The 17,482-nt window shown below is 35.8% G+C and overlaps 1 protein-coding gene across 8 annotated transcripts in view; it reads right to left on the bottom strand.

Moving 5' to 3' along the window:
* Window positions 1-17,482, bottom strand: part of UTRN (utrophin) — a 562,884-nt gene that overhangs the window by 33,675 nt on the left and 511,727 nt on the right. For all 8 annotated transcript variants that reach the window (XM_019029674.4, XM_063707928.1, XM_063707930.1 and 5 more), the window contains one exon: window positions 17,216-17,327. In XM_019029674.4, coding sequence (XP_018885219.3) covers window positions 17,216-17,327 — 112 coding nt within the window. The remainder of the gene's footprint in view (window positions 1-17,215; window positions 17,328-17,482) is intronic.

Raw genomic sequence — 17,482 nt, 5'->3', positions numbered from 1 at the left:
ATAAACCATAACTAGTTCATTTCCCCAATATTTTAAAACTTGGGCCAAAAAGTATAATTAGTTTGGAAATTTTTCCAAACTAATTTTTCCAAACTATTGGCTGGTTCTTATCACTAAAAAAATTTTCAATTTGCTATTAATTTAGTGATGACAGAGTATTGTGGCTATTATATGGTTTTAACCAAGCTGAGTTCATGGAAATTAGTCATAGAGCCGATGCTGGCTACACACAGGCCAGCATATATTCTAGTGGGGAAAAAGATAAAGACAATAAATAAGAGAGAAAGAGCAGGGCCACATTGGTGCTCTGTTTGGGAAGGAATACTGTCAATTTCTTTGTCCTTTCCCAACTATGCAGACATATAATTATTTTACCTGAACTACATTTTTAATAGTGGTATAAATGTCACTGTTCCCTTAGGTATTTCTAAATGATTAGTTTGATAATCATTTAGGGTGATATGGACTAACACTACCCCAACCCCACCCACCCCATCATCCTATCCCATGAACTATTGTTCTCCAAGCCCCAGTTTTCTACTGTATATCACAATTCTAGTTTCTATTTACAATACAGATATCAACTGTGATCCTTCTGAAGATGCATTTAAAATATTTACATTACCTGCACAGAACTTAATGAAGCCCATGATCCTCTGTCTCCAACTTGGCTGCTCAACCTACCACTCATTATACCTCACTCCCTCCTCTTACAGACAGAAAGAGAGAGAGAGAGGAGGAGGAGGAGGAGGAGGAGGAGGAGGAGGAGGAGGAGGAGGAGGAGAAGGAGGAGGAGGAGGAGAAGGAGGAGGAGGAGGCGGAGGAGGAGAAGGGGAGAAGGAGAGAGAAACTTTCTTGTAATCACAGACACTGAATGATAAGTATATTTGCTTACCTGCTGCCTGCTCCCTGTCCCTGCCCCTCAGCTTTTCCTTCACAACATGCATGCCCAGGACTCACAGAAACTTGTTTTGCAGACAGAAACTTTTTTTATTTTTTTGAGACAGTCTCGCTCTGTTGCCCAAGCTGGCATGCAATGGCACGATCTCAGCTCACTGCAACCTCTGCCTCCCAAGTTCAGCCGATTCTCGTGCCTCAGCCTCCTGAGTAGCTGGGACTACAGGTGCGCACCACCACACCCGGCTAATTTTTGTATTTTTAGTAGACGGGGTTTCACCATGTTGGCCAGGCTGGTCTCAAACTCCTGACCTCAAGTGATTCACCTGCCACAGATTCCCAAAGTGCTGGGATTACAGGTGTGAGCCACTGCACCCAACCAAAAATTGAAAAAAAAACAAAACCAAAACCAAAAAAAAACCAAATTATTTTTGAAAACAACTAAGTTCTGAGTTAACCCTTACATAGTTTTGCCACTTTCTATCCATTCCCCTTCTATCAAAACATGTCTGCTTCTAGTCAATAATTAAGGGAACTTTTGATTCTCTTGGCTTGCAAAGCAGAGATGAGACATGATTAAGCCGCAGCTACTTATCATTTACAATTCATCAGTTTTTACACTGACAAAACAAACAACCTGCAACAAGGTGCCAGCCCCATGCTATCACCAGTCTTTGCCATCAGATTCACAATGACCCATCTTTTCCTGAATAACTGAATATTAACTACATAATGATCTGCAGTTATATGGATATAGGGCTTCCCAAATGTAAAGCAAAAGTGCAGAAGAAAAAGGTGTTCATGAAAAGAAAAAGAATTCAAGGAAACCCTGTGGAGGAAAAAGGGTTGTTATAAGATCTGACGGTTTGAGAGTATTCAGCTCTTACCAGGCAGAAAAGGAAAAAAAAAAAAAAAAAAAAAAAAAAAAACCAGATTGTAGTTGGGAGCAAATAAGGAAACTTTTAGAGAAGCAGTATCTGGGTCTCAGAATAAAGCCAAAAGGATATATCATCTACTATAAACGATTTTCACATCTTTTGCAATGGTTATCACAACTGCAGATAATTTAGTGTAGAGATATGCTTACCCTAAATGTCTTGGTAAGGAAGGAAAAAAAGAAGTTTCCATAATAGAAATGCATAAAGAGGACCCGTGTATAAGAATAAGCATTTATGACCCAATTTATTTCTTTGTCTGTTCTTAGTACACTGTTAATATAGAGAAATACTTAATGAGCAATGGACTCAAGCTTTTACTTGGGAGTAAACTCCATACCTAGCAATGTAAAAGTTTTGATCTCTTAGGCCAGTGGTTTTCAAGCCATATCCAGGTCTTCAATTCATAGCCCTGAGTGGAGTGAGTGGGTGGGAGAAAAGGCCAGGTGGGCAAGGCATCAGGCCCCTTACCCAGTGTGCCTCAGAAATGGTATGGTACAGTTTACACTTCAGTGGTTTTCAGTGAATTCATAAAGTTAAAAAAATCACCACTATCTAATTACAGGTCATTTTCATCACCCCAAAGAGAAACTCTGTACCCATTACCCTTCGCCTCCCACAACCCATGGCAAGCATTAATCTGTTTTCTCTATGAATCTGCTTATTCTGGACATTTCATATAAACAAATTAATATAATACCTGGTCTTTTATGACTTGCTTCTTTTACTTAGCATCAGTTCTTCTAGTTTATCTATATTTGAGTTCCAACATGAACTCTTGCTTGTGAAAAAAATGACAAATTATTCAAAAGTGCCAGTTCAATTCCACAGCATACATTCTTTAGCTAAATATTTTCAAGACATGAAAGACCAAAGCAAAACCAACCAATAACAAAAACAACCCCTTTCTATCCCATGCACAAAATAACAAACAACTACTTGCTGTCCCCAAAAGTTATAGTAGTTATTGAAATTAGAGTTTCTAATAATACTCATATTTACATGTTTTTAAAAGTTAGTACACACTCACACAGAAATAGCTTATTTTTATTTCCTTGGGAAAAAGCTAGCACAAAGAGTTGTAATCTAAGAGCATTAACTCATTATTGCCATAAACTTTATGCAATATTAAAAGAAAAAGTGAAAAGTAATTCATCCCAAGGAATTAGGGATTATATTCAGGTTATCAGAATGTAATTCTTCAGCTGGGATAGAGCCAATAAAGTGAATTTAACCCATTTTTGCACCGAAAATGTTAAAACATTTATATATACTTGGTCCGATTTGATTTTTATCATATAATAGTAGTACCTAATATTTCTCTATTTTAAAATGCTAAAGTAATGGTTTGGTTTGGAAAAAAAGAAAAAGAAAGAAAGAAAGAAAAAAGAGAACCACCCACTTACCATAATAAATATAATCAAACTCAACTCTATCTTTACACTAGGTATAATACATTTTTCTTTTTTTTAAGGAAATAACTTTTGATATTATGATAGAAAGATAAAATTGAAAGGAACAATCATTACTACACAAATTACCCAACATTTTAAATGCGTTTCTTGGAAGATTCGGTTTCTGTTTATTTCTGTAAGAAAAGGAGAACCGATTTTGCAGATCCCATTAGATCAAACACAAGGGTAACATGTTAGCATAGGACCTTGTACCTTATACATTGTTTTCCTCCAATCTCATTTAACCATCATGGCCTCTGAGGAGATTATCATCAGGTTTTTGAAGCCTAAGTAAACTCACACTAAGCCTTTGATGGACTCCAATCAAGTTCAGTAAGGAAAAAAATGTTCTTGAAAACTTGAGTCTTTTTACAAGACTATGTCACTGCTTCCAGAAAAATGGAACTGTTTTAAGTTTTGAAAGGGAAAGAATCCATAGCCATTGACTAAAATATCTAATATTGCATCCTAAATTTGTCCTTCATTTTAAATAATGCACTGATTAGATGCCATGTGGTTGGTTTTCTAAAAAATTATATGAAAATGTCATTTTAGAAATAGGCTGGATGCAGTGGCTCACACCTGTAATGCCAGCACTTTGGGAGGCCAAAGAAGGCAGATTGCTTCAACTCAGGAGTTGGAGACCAGCCTGGGCAACACAGCAAAACCCCATCTCTATAAAAAAAAATTAAAAAAAAAAAAAAAAAAAAGGAAAAAAGCTAGGCATGACAGCACGTGCCTGCAGTCCCAGCTACTTAAGAAAGATTTAAATGGTGTATATAACATGTTTGGTATAAGTACAACTAGAAAGAAAAATAAAATATACATGAAGGAATAAAAATAAAATAAAAATTGCCAGCTATTTGACCATCCAGAGACAGCCATTTGTAAAATTTTGGTGACTAGACTGATTTATTTTTAGAATTCATTTTAAAGTAAAACAAAATATATACACAAAAAAATGTATGGCTTAATGAAATATTATCAGTCGGAAAACGGAACACTGCTGCACATTCGAGAAGCCGCTTCCAGGCACAACTCTCTTCCCCTCTCCATTATTACCATCAACTTCATTTTTTGAAGTAGTACATAACTTGAATTACGTTTCAAAAATAGTTTTATCACTCCAATGTCTATCCTTAATTTGTTTTGCTTATTAAAAAAAAATCTGACATATTTTAAATCACTTTTAATTTACAGGTCCCTCCTCCACACCCGCCATTTCCCTACAGTTTGTCTGTTGGAAAACTCAGACAATTTGACCTGCAGAGTTTTCCAGAGTCTGGATTTTACAGAATGTCTATTTTTGGTACAGCTCAGTACTTTCGTCTGTCCTCTTGATAACCTCCTACAAATCTGCAACTTGATGCAGATAATGCAGCAGACTTTTGTCAAGACAATTAGTGGTATTTGGCAGTGTTATAGGAGGCACATAATAGCTGTCACCTCTCTTAGGTGATCTTAGCAGCTGTTCATGCTAAGTGTCCGTATCCATTCATTGGGAATTGCAAAATGGTGTCATTCTATCATTCATTTTTCATTTATTACTTGGAATACTTTGTGATGGTTAATACTGAGTGTCAACTTGATTGGATTGAGGGATGCAAAGTACTGTTCCTGGGTGTGTCTGTGAGGGTGTTGCCAAAGGAGATTAATATTTCAGTCAGTGGACTAGGAGAGGCAGATACACCCTCAAACCGGGTGGGTACCATCTAATCAGTGGGCACCATCTAATCACTTGCCAGTACGGCTAGAACAAAGCAGGCAGGAGAAGATGGAAGAGCAGACTTGCTGAGTCTTCTGGCCTTCATCTTTTTCCGTGCTGGAAGCTTCCTGCCCTCGAACATAAACTCCAAGTTCTTCAACTTTTGGACTGTTAGACCAGTGGTTTGCCAGGGGCTCTTGGGCCTTCGGCCACAGACTGAAGGCTGCACTGTCGGCTTCCCTACTTTTGAGGTTTGGGTACTCAAACTGGCTTCCTTGCTCTTCAGCTTGCAGACAGCCTACTGTGGGACTTCACCTTGTGATCCTGTGAGTCAATACTCCTTAATAAACTCCCGTTCATATATACATCTATCCTATTAGTTCTGACCCTCTAGAGAGCCCTGCCTAATACATACTTTTATAAAGAAACATCACCACTTCTAACATTTAGGTACTCTGTGGTACAGTTCATTTAGAAAAGTCAGGATAAATATTTGACTGTGTTGACTAATTTTCAGTATCATGAAATGGTTTCCTATCATTTTCCAAAGATGATCAATGCTTTTGTTCATTTTAAATATCATGAGATTTTAATGTATTTGATGGGCTTCAATCTATTGCAATTCTCATTATTGAAGGTCAAGTTCAGTTGGCAACTTTTAATGTGACTCTAACAGTCTTCAACAGCTTCCTTATTAGCTACTATTACAAGATGTTCCAAGCACACCTTTTAGGCCTTTTCAATGTTAACAGGCTTTTTCTTTGCACAGAGCTGGGAAATATGCATTTGAAGGTAAAATTTCTCTTGAAGTTACATTGATGATTCCAATTCAAATTTCTGATTTAACTTAACTTGTTTTCTAATACACCTCTATCTCCTTTTTTCAAAACCAAAAATCTGGTTCTCAAGGACACAAGAGATGATAGACCTAGACAATCCCATAATTATTCATTTGCTTTTTATCATATTATGTACATAATAGTCTTAGAACACTAATACCAATACTACCACCCACATGATTAGTGAAAACATTAAAATATAGATTTACTTTTCTATTTTCCTCCCATTCATAAAGTAGTTACACTGGCATGCTTTATTTGTAGTGATATAGTTTTGTTCCTTATCTCTTTTTCTTAAAATTGCTTTATATGAGATTTGGTCTTGATACTTTTGTTGCTCATTTTTTTGGTTGTATAATTAATTTTCCTAAATTTTATAATAAAATGAGGTTGAGGAGAGCTTTTCTAACTTCACAGAGATTCCTCTTCTTTTGCTTTTGTGTGGTATTTACAATTACAGCATGTGTCTCAATCTATTCAGTCTGCTATAACAGAATACTATAGGCTGAGTGGCTTAAATAAAACAGCAGAGATTTATCTCTCACAGTTCTGGAGACTGGCAAGTCCAAGATCAAAGGATTGGTAGATCTGTGGTCCAGTGAGTCTGCTTCCTGGGTCATACACAGCCGTCTTCTCACTGCGTCCTCCCATGGTGGAAGGGAAGAGAGAGCTCTCTGGGGTCACTTTTATGAATATACTAATTTCATTTATGACAGCTCCATCCTCATGACCTAATCACTTCCAAGACCCCATCTCCTAACACTATCACACTAGGGATTAGGTTTCAACCCATGAATTTTTGGGGGACATAAACATTCCATTCATAGCAGTACTTGAGTTTGAGACTTCCTGGTCCTGTTCCCCCATACCCTCTACCAGCACGCAGGCACAGTTTGGACTAGGCCTTCTCCTTTCATTTCTGTTGCCTTGAGATGCTCCATATTGATTCTATTCCCAGAAGTTTTGCTCAGCACGAGACCTTCTTTCTAGAAGGAAGCCCTGATGGGTCCAGTCTGAGAGCTCACAGCAGGCAAGAGCATTCTAGAAATGTCACACCTTTTTTACCCTAGCCTCTGTGCATGGCAAAACCCTTCCAGGTTTAGCTCTGCTCTCAAGCCAGCTTTCCATTAAATATCTGTTGCCTATTTTGGGGGCTATCTGGTTCTTAGGCACCATCACTTCCTTCTCTTTCCTCTCATACAGGCAGTGATGTCTTGTACGTTTTGTGGCTGGTGGTGGCTTATTGCCACCTGGATTTATTTTGGATCTCTCTTGTCATCTAGTTTGGTTGCAAACATTGTACGTTTTAGTTTTGCTGTCTAGTTATTCTCTTTACAAATGTCTCTTTATAAATGTAACTACTTTACAAATGGAAGGAAAATGGCAAAGGCAAAAGACACGGAAAAACTCTGGGCCAGGTGTGGTGGCCCATGACTGTAATCCCAGAACTTTGGGGAGGCCCAGGCGGGCGGATCACGAGGTCAGGAGATCGAGATCATCCTGGCTAACAAGGTGAAACCCCGTCTCTACTAAAAATGCAAAAATTAGCTGGGCGTGGTGGCGCATGCCTGTAATCCCAGCTACTCAGGAGGCTAAGGCAGGAGAATCACTTGAACCCGGGAGGCAGAGGTTGCAGTGAGCCAAGATTGCACCATTGCTTCCAGCTTGGACAACAAGAGCGAAACTCCATTTCAAAAAAAAAAAAATAATAAATAAATAAATAAATAAATAAAATAAAACAACAACAACAACAAAAAAACTCTGATGCCATGCTACCACCATCTTCCCCAGATGCCTCTGGACTGATTTTCAACAAGCACGTAAAAATTCACATGTACAAATTAGGGCTGTCCTTGAAATTGTCATTTTTGGAAAGCTAATGATGGTGACTCACTGTGAAAAACGTTTTAGAACTGAACCTACACAGATAAGTGGGCATGTGAATCCTGAAAATGTGCTTTACTCCACTGTACTGCTATTAAGCAGCCGTAAAACAATGAAAACTTACCTGTATAATAAGAATTAATCAATTTTTTACTTGTTCCCCACCAACTAATATAAATGAATAAATAAAATGTGGAAAGTATCACTGAATTATAAAATGTACCCTGTGATACATCTATCTGTAGCAAAACCCTAAAGAAAAACCCTAAACAAAATCACTTGTAAGGCGAAATCAAATAATTTTTTACTTTTGAGATTGTATTTTACCAACCAAAATACAGTTAGGAAATTTTCAATTTTCTTCCATTTTATCCTTGACAGAGAATAAATATAGATACTTCGCATGGAACATAATTTAGAGTTACTGTGTCTTTTGCTTGAGTTTGTATATCTCTGTATGAATGCATGTGTATCCTTCTATATGTCCCCGTTCATATTGCAAACTGTATAATCTTACTTTATACTGAAATCTATGCACTACTGAACTTCAAAAGCATAAATATATGGCTGAAAGTTCCCTTTTCACTAATATGTATCACAAGAAGCAGCAAGGATAAGGTATAGAAGAATCTAGAATGTAGAAAAGCTAACCCCCTTCCCCCAGTATTCATAATCAAGTGATCCTTGAATAACCGGCTTTACTAGGTCAGCTCAAAGGACTCTTACTATTATCCCCAAAGACCCGCAAAGCAACACACGAAAGGAAGCTATTTACAATGCTACCAAATAACCTAAATCCCGTAACACATAACTTCTAATTACCAAACAATTTAAACAAAACAAGATAAAGAACCACAAATAAAGAAACAAAACAAAACAGAAAATATTTGTTTTAATTCTCCCCACAACTTTTTTTTGGGGAGTCACTTCTTAACTTGAGATATCAGTATTAACTAATTCTTTAATGCTCCAAACAGTGGATTTAAATTGTTAATTACAAATATGAATAAGTTACATACAGAGGAAAACAAAGGCTTACAAAGAGGCAAATCAAGGTTATATAAAAAAAGTCACTTGGCACGCAAACAGAATAATTAAACATTATCATTTGGATCATGCACAAGTGCTAAAATCATTGTTGAACAGCACCCTCATTAGCAAGAGTTACTTCTTAAATATAGAAACCAGTAGTCCCAACTGGTATATGCATACTGCTAAGCGGTACATTTCATTATCACAAGACTTATTTTAAAGACATTCTTAACAGGTTTTTTTTTTTTAACTATAAAACAACCTCTCAGTTTTTATTTAAGTTTCAATGATTTCAACAAGTTGAAATTCAGACACATTTGAATGCCATGGATAGGATGCAATCAGTAAGAAAAGCTCAGAGACTTTCAAGCCCTAATGAAAATATATGAAGCTAAAAAAATTAGCATTAGCAGAATTACCAAGGAGTCAAGAATCAGTGGGATGATAAATCATCCAAAGTAAAATGGATTTTGCCCAAACCTCACCTTAAAAGCTAATGACAAATCTAAATGCACTGGACCTACTGGTAAAACGATGTAAAGGAGAGCAGGAGCTGAAACACCACTTCAGGATGCTGAGGTCAGAGAAACAGCCGTGATGCTGCGTTTTCAGTATATTGGCAAACACCCCACATCACATCTGAAGAGACAAGACTGCCAAAAAACAAACTACCCTAACTCAAGGTAGAGCTTTCCAAAGAATGAATCAGCATTTTTAAAATATTTGACTTTTATAGTCTTACGAAGTACATTGATGCTGGCAGGGGTGGAAAGGATTGGTCAAAACAACTGCTTCTAGATTTTTTTCTTTGTTCTTTTCGGGTTTTTTTTGTGTGTGTGTGGGTTTTATTTTTGCCAATAGCATATAGTTCATAAAAAAGGCACAATTTATCTTTTAAAAAAGAAATTCGATATTTTTTACTAGAAAATTGTAATTCTTCTCACTGAAAATATGATTCTTCTCATGGAAAACATGTAATTTTGGTTTATTTCCCTACGTATTAATCAATATCAGCAAGAATACATTTGAACCTCTTGCTTTTAAAACAACTGTATTTGCTTAAAACCTGCAATATAAATCTGTTTTGAGTGGTATTAATTTAATAAGCTGTTTCTCACTGAGGTATTTTTTTCCTGTCGTTGCCTCTTCTCACTAAACTCATCAAAGTTACCAGTATAAACTAGTCCTATGTAAAGCTCAGCAACTAAACTATGACATTGACAATGAATCTAACCTTGCAATTGAAATGCTGGAAGTAGCTGATGCTGTTGACCTTTCAAGCTACAAAATTTTGCAAATATCCTGTCTCTTCTCCCTGAGCTAACATGTCTCTCAAACTACCTTTCTATCCTGGCTAACCTTTCCTTGCTTATTTCCTCCTTCTTTCCTTTTACTATTTCCTCCATTACCTTGCTCTATTTCACATTTTCTCTCCATGGATGGGGTTACTGTACCTCACTATATGCATACAGCCTATCTATCTACCTTTCTTTCTCCATTACAGTGGATTCTGTGTTCTTTTACACATTACCTTACATCTTGTTCATAATTAGTATTTCAACCTATCTCCTTGAATCAATCCCGAAGCTCCCATGATAATGCCATTTCCTATATCATCTTTTTCATTCGTGGCTGTATAATCTCTCTTTCATAAAAACCAAGAGAAAAGGATGTTTACACTTGGCAAGGGTTCAGGACACACTACCTCCAAATATGGCACATTGGCAGTTGAGAAAACAGCAGACGTAGCAAGATCTCTCTGACCTTCTCCCACCCTTCTTCCCTAAAGGGTCATAAGACCCTTATTTGAGAAGTGCCCTCCTTATTCCTGGAGGGAAGAAACATCCTTATCACTGAAAACAGAAGGACACAGAGAAGAATCTGAACAAACAGGCCTTGCTAACCTAAGTTCGCCTAGTTCATTAGCATTAGGTCATATCTTCTTATTCAATCATACTTCTACACAACTGTCCACTCTTCATCAAACCTAAGCATAAAAATACACAGGCTTCCATGTTTCTTTGGGTCTTCTCTTCCTGATGAAGGCTTCCACATAATGTAAAATTTATATTAAATCAATTTGTATGCTTTTCTCTTGTTAATCTGTCTTTTGTTACAGGAGCCTCAACTATGAAACTAAGATGGGAAGAAGATATTTTCTTTCCTCTCCTACACACCCTTTTCCCCTTAGCTTCATCTACTAAAGCCAATGTGCCCTTCCCCTCTCCTTTGATGGCACAACGCCAGACAGGGCTATCATCTGTCACTTCACTTCTAGAAATGCAGTGATGACCTTCTAAAAGCCATCTCATTTCTAGAACCTTCTATGTCCCACTTCAGTCACACATTGGGGTATGGCCATACCCCAGGCCTCATCATAACTTAAAACCACTTTTAGTCCAAAATCTCTAACTTGAAAAAATCTTTCACTGACTGGAATCTTCTGACTCTTCTTCTCACTTCTTATATTATAAATAAACCTCTTCTTTCCCCACCATCTTGATGTCTAGCCCTTTATCCCACCTTGGGATTTCTTCAGCATGAGGATACCTCAAATCAACCACAGTATCATTAACACCTTTGAATTTTTCACTCCCTTGGCCTTCAAATATACTTTTCATCTTTTAATTCCAAAGCTGCTGAGCAATGACGGAGTGACAAACTACAAATCCTTGCCAATTAACCTCAGCTGCACTCTAGTGGCAAGGTAGCAATCAGTTTACTCATCTCTGTGTGACTCAAGATTGACCCTAGTAGCTATTCTAAACATTTTCCATTATCCTTAGTATTTAACCCTATCCACTTCTCTCTCACTATCAGCAATTGTATGAACTTTTATAAATCATGTGAAATTTAAAGAAGAACTCTCCAACTTAAAGAACTATCTTTGGTTCAGTCATTATGAAAAACAATCTAAAGGTTCTTTAAAAAATTAAAAATAGAACTATCATATCATCCAGTAATCCCACTTCTGGGTACATATCCAAAGAAAATAAAATCATTATCCCCAAAAGATATTTATACTCCTATGTGCACTGTAGCCTTATTCACAATAGCCAAGATATGGAATCAACCTAAGTATCCTACAACACAAAAATGGATAAAGAAAACACAGTGAAATATATCCAGTCATAAAAAAAGAAGGGAATTCTGTCATTTGCAATAACTTAGATGAGCCTGGAGGACATTATACTAAGTGAAATAACCCAGATACAGAAAGACAAATACTGCATGATCTCACTTATATGTGGGATCTTTAAAAAAAAAAGTCAAGCTCACAGTAGCACAGAGTAGAATGGTAGTTACCAGGGGCTGGGGGGTGGAGGAAAAGAGAAGAGACTGGTCAAAGGGCATAAACTTTCAGTTATATGATGAATAAATTCTGGAGACCTAATGTACAGCTTGTGGCTACAGATAATACACTTGAAATTCACTAACAGACTAGATCTCATCTCAAAAAACAAAACCACACACTATCTTTTATATGCTCTAACAACATATGAAAATGTTTCTAATTTGAATTAAATTTTGGTTACTTACAACAAAGATGATTTTAAAGAAGATCCAAGTGGGGTAATTTTCACGATGAAATTAAATCATCATAAATAAAAAAGAAATTTAAATCTGAACATCTTTAATATAAGATATAACTATTTATTTTAAAAATGATAATCCCTGAATTCAACGGTTTAGTGCATGGATAATACAAAAAAAAATTGACTACTGTCTTGATTCATAAGCTTAATCATTCTAAAAAATATTACAGTCTTGTTGAATTTCTCCACATAGAGGTATTTTTTCTCCTTCATGAAATTTTCTCTCTATTTCCAACTCCTAGCAAAATGCCTGGTATGTAAAAGGGTATTCATCAAACATAATATTCCAGCAAGGATATACATAAACCCCTATTTTCCAATGTGCTAACTGCGTGTGTGTGTGTGTGTGTGTATTTCCCTAATGGAGTTAAGTCACTAAATCCATACCATTAACTTTGCACAAACCACTTATCTTCTCTAAGACTTAGTTTTTTCTTCAACATAAAGGTAAGTTAGATGATCTCTTAGAGCTTTAATTCCAGCTTTAATATTCTATAACTAGTATTTATAAAGTCAGATATGAGCTCATCTGGCTTTTATGAGGCAAATTTAACTAACACAGGGAGAAAAGTATAAAAGTCATCCCAGGCCTCAAGGAGGTAAAAAGATAATTGAGAAGACAAAAACACCGCACAGTTAGAAAATGATACAAGGGAACATAGAATCAAATCCTAATTGGTAAAGTAGAGGCTATTGGCAAAGGCCCCTGAACTAAGTGCTTTGATGAGGGTAAAACTGGAGGAGCTGGGAGAGATTTCACACACAAAGTGGGAGTTGAGCTGTTTTTGTGAGAAGGTGGGATTTGGACATATGGAGACAGAATGATGACAGGCATTAAATATCATCTGTGTCATGCTGTCTCTTGAAGATCAACTCTTATTAAGCCTAATGAAAGAACTCTTAAATGTACAAATTTGGATTATAGAATAGTAGGGGGAAATAAGACAAAAAATCATTTCCTAGAGAAATAAAAATTCTGCTACATTTCTTCAGATAATTTATATATACATATATAAATTATCAATATCATAAAATACTTTCATGAGTCATGATAGTTCATTCATATACCATTAGTCTTCTTACAGCTAAAGGAAAACATTACCATAAATCATAAGCAGATATATTGGCAAAATATTTAGGGTGCTTTGTGGATTTAAAATAAGGTTTCTAAATTGCAGAAAGCTCTTAAAAATAGAAACATTCAGAGTCAGCTGTAAAGGACTTTGAAAAGGAAAGAGATGAAGTCAGTAAGGTGACTGGAGCATCTTGTTAACTAAAAACGGAGATGCAGTCTGAGGAATGCAAACATCAAGGTCCATATGGGAAGGTCTGATCCATTTAACACTCAAGTGTTGCTTATTATCACTGTACCAAACAAATTCACACTTGAGTTCATTTTCTAAGGCAGACATGAAATGACTTTAGGAAATGTTGAGTAAAAGATGGATGAACCATAAATAAAACTTAAAAGAGTAGAGCAAATGTAAAGAATGTGGGTGAACAGAAAGAAATTTCAGAAAGCAGTTAAATCAGATCATTCATTGCTATTAAATGCAAGTATCTTTTTAAAGATTCAATTTACATATATTTCTAGTTATTTTCCAAAAAGTTGTAGGGTCAAATGCAGAAAGTGACCTGTCATACAGATGATTTATAAGTAGGCTGTTGATAAGATCACTACAAAGCCTCAGAAATGGGCAAAGGATGTCTTGAAAAATGAAGCTATCCTTGTATAATGCAGGATAAGCTGCAATCTTGGAAATGATAAACAGTGACTTTTGAAAGATTATGCAACAAGAACAGTTTTGGGTAACTTACAGATTTCATTTAAAATTGGTAGTTGGAGAGTGGAATTCATATGTGTATCAGTGATTCTTAAGTATGCACCTACTGCATGACAACTGTTGAAGATATGTGGGTTTCAAATTGTTTAGGTATTTTGTAAAGCCATTAAGAATTATTATATGTTTAAGACCAAGAAAAATAGTAATTTTATATATCTTTACTATAACAACATATATTTACTTTATGATATTTTGATACTAGCATTTTATAATCAGTTTTCTAAATTTCTATAATAGCTATTCATGTAAATATTACTATGATATTTTCCCCCAACCCAAATTCCTTACAATGATCCCCAGGGTTCTATGCAATCTGATAGTTGCCTTTCTTTTTAATTCCATCTCCTACTATTGTCTCTCTTTTCTCAAATTTGTCCTGGTTTCTTTCTGTTCCCTGGTTACACCCACCTCTTTCCCAGCCTCAGGGTGAGCTTCAAAGATATTGCACTTATGCAGTTGTACAGGGCCATACAATCAGAAGGGCTTTGAACTTCATTTACTCCTCTGATGTTGCCACCTTGGAAGTCTTAATAATTGTTAAACAAGGGGCCCCCCAGTTTCATTTTGCACTGGGCACTTCCAGTTGTGTAACCAGTGCTCCTTTCCACGCGCCCCTTGGGGAACAGGCTCCACTTTCTGCAGCCCAATCACGCTAACCTTTTTCCCAACTCAGACCACTGTATGTTCTGTTTCTTCTTTCTGAAACATGCTTCTACTAGTTCTTTACAGGGCTGAATCTTTCTCAAACTTTGGTCTCAACTCAAATGTCAACTCAGACAAATCTTACTGATTTCTTTATCTAAAGTGTCTCTTCTAAGCATTCTATCTCATTATCCATTCATTTCCTTAAAGGCACTTACTGCAATGTATAACAACCCCATTTATTCGTTTCCTTGTTCATTCTCACACATTCTTCCTCTTAAAGGGAGAGTAGCAGGAAGCCCACAATCTTATCTTTCTGGGTATACTCTGATACACTATCAGAGCTGAAATTACTGACAAGGATTCTCTCCTTGACCAAATTTGAGTTGGCCTCCTGTAAGCTCTGTTGTCTACTGAAGCCTTGGCCTATAAAAGCTGCAAATTTTCAGCACAAATCATTTTGTCCATCCGTGTCCACCCACTTCTCCATTAAACAAACATGAACATAATTTATAACAGTTCAAGGCCCGTCCCTAGGATGACCCTTAAAAAAGGGATTATTAAGGTGTCTGACCCCTTAAAGCGTCTGCCTGAAAAACAAACTCCAGACTGCCGAAAGAATTTACTGTTCACTCTAGCCAACACCTGAAGACAGGTCCCTGCTCACTCTTTCTTAGGGCATTTACTGGAAAGGGTTTACAATGGGGAATCCTTCCTCTGTCCCTTTGAGATGTGGATGTATCTCCAACAACTCAGGAGTGTCCTTCTCAAGGATCTGAAAACCATTTCTTTGAAATGTAATCATCAGGAAGGATAGGACCCCTGTCTCCCAGTCTCTCTGGAATGGTAGAATCCTAACTCTGACAATTGCCAGCTCACAGACACAGCTGGTCTGATGGAACTGATGCTGACCAATGCTTTGTCATTTTTCACTTCCTTGCCTCTGCTCAAGTCCCTCTTTTGTTTCCCCAGTCTATTCCCTTCTGAAAACACCCAGTCACCTCTGTACAAACAGAAGTATATGTGCATAATCAGTATATTATTGATTAAAATCTGTCCTTACTACTTTAACTAGTGTCTGGTTTTGCTTATCTTTGACAAGAGGGCCTGACACCTGCAAAATGTTCAATATTAATTTGTTGAGTGAATAAGTTGATAATAGTAATAAATGATGTCTCACAAATTTTCTTGGGGAGATTTCTTTTTCCTGGTTAAAGCTATAATGTGATATGGGCACTTCCTCCATTATAATTCAGCAATATTTTCTACAGATTTCCTCTCCATACACAGGGCACTTATTTATTTGAGATAAGATACCTATGAGTGTGAGATTTATATGTGTATATTTTATAAGTATTACAGCCTTTCTGTCAATTTATGATCCAAAAAAGTAACTCAATTCCCTAAACCAAAGAAAATAGACAGCTTGATGAATACATTTGGGCATTATTTGGAAGGAAGTAAAAGAATAGCTATTAATAGAACATGAGGATAACTTCAGGAAAAAATAGCTGTAAATCAAAGGAAAAACAATAACTTATGTCCAATACTGGTGGGGCTATAGTAAAATTGAAACTTTAACAAAGTGTGATAATAACGTAAATTGGGATAAACCTGTTTTGAAAAAAAACATTGACATCAAGTATTTTGACCATAAAAAATACTCATATTCATTGACTGAAATAACCTACTTATAGTGCTTTATTCTACTGCAATGTAATTTACATAATATCTGGAATGAGCTACCTTCACAAAGATACTTGTAAGAGTGTTATTTATAACATCAGAAAATTGAAAATAAACTATATGTCCAAATTTCAGGGAATGGTTAGGTAAACTGTAGTAATTCACTCAATTAAAAATTTTGTGACTAAAAAAAATTACACTGTGTGACGAAATGGAATGTCGAGTGAAAAATATCAGGAAAAAAGATACATAAATATAAATATAAATAGAATCTTAAAACCAGAGATATGGAAAAATTAGAAGGTAGTTTATTCAGGAGCTAGAGTTAGGAACTTTATTTTTAATATCTCCATTTTCTGTGTTTTGCTAATATGAATATGGTATTTAACTATGAAAGCATAAATATGTCTAAAAGAAACATGATTTTTCATTACATAGTATCATTTTCAGTGTAGGTTAGTATCAGCTCTTAAAAGAATTTGCTACCAAAAAAGTTTAAAATCAAAACACAGATATTTTAAAAAGTTAATATTTTTTTCTGCACTAATTAATTCAACATAAATGAGTTTACTTAAAAGAAAAAAAAATCTTCAAAGTGATATCTTTTCAAAAAAGATTAAGTCTAAATAAATAATAAAATTTTAGATACTAGTTAATTCAATGGCAATGTATTAAAAACAAAATAGTGGGTTAGTACTCACAGGTATACAATATTCCACCATTGGGTAATGTAATTTGTGACCTTTTGCTGTTCGACCCGAAAAGAAACAACTCTGGCAGACATCATAGTTAAAATGCTTAAGGCTTCTATACCTAGAGAAAACAAAAGAAAATTTATTGGCTTGCATTACTATCATTTAGTCTAAATTTGCGGTAAGAAATTTCATTCATCCGAATTACCAAAAAATAAAAAATAAAATTTTGGAGTTCAAGTCTCTGAAACATGCTTCTATCTGTTTATACATGAG

This window comes from Gorilla gorilla, chromosome 5 (assembly GCF_029281585.2).
Source record: "Gorilla gorilla gorilla isolate KB3781 chromosome 5, NHGRI_mGorGor1-v2.1_pri, whole genome shotgun sequence".
NCBI classification, from domain to species: Eukaryota; Metazoa; Chordata; class Mammalia; order Primates; family Hominidae; genus Gorilla; species Gorilla gorilla.
This window is presented reverse-complemented; position numbering and strand designations above follow the sequence as displayed.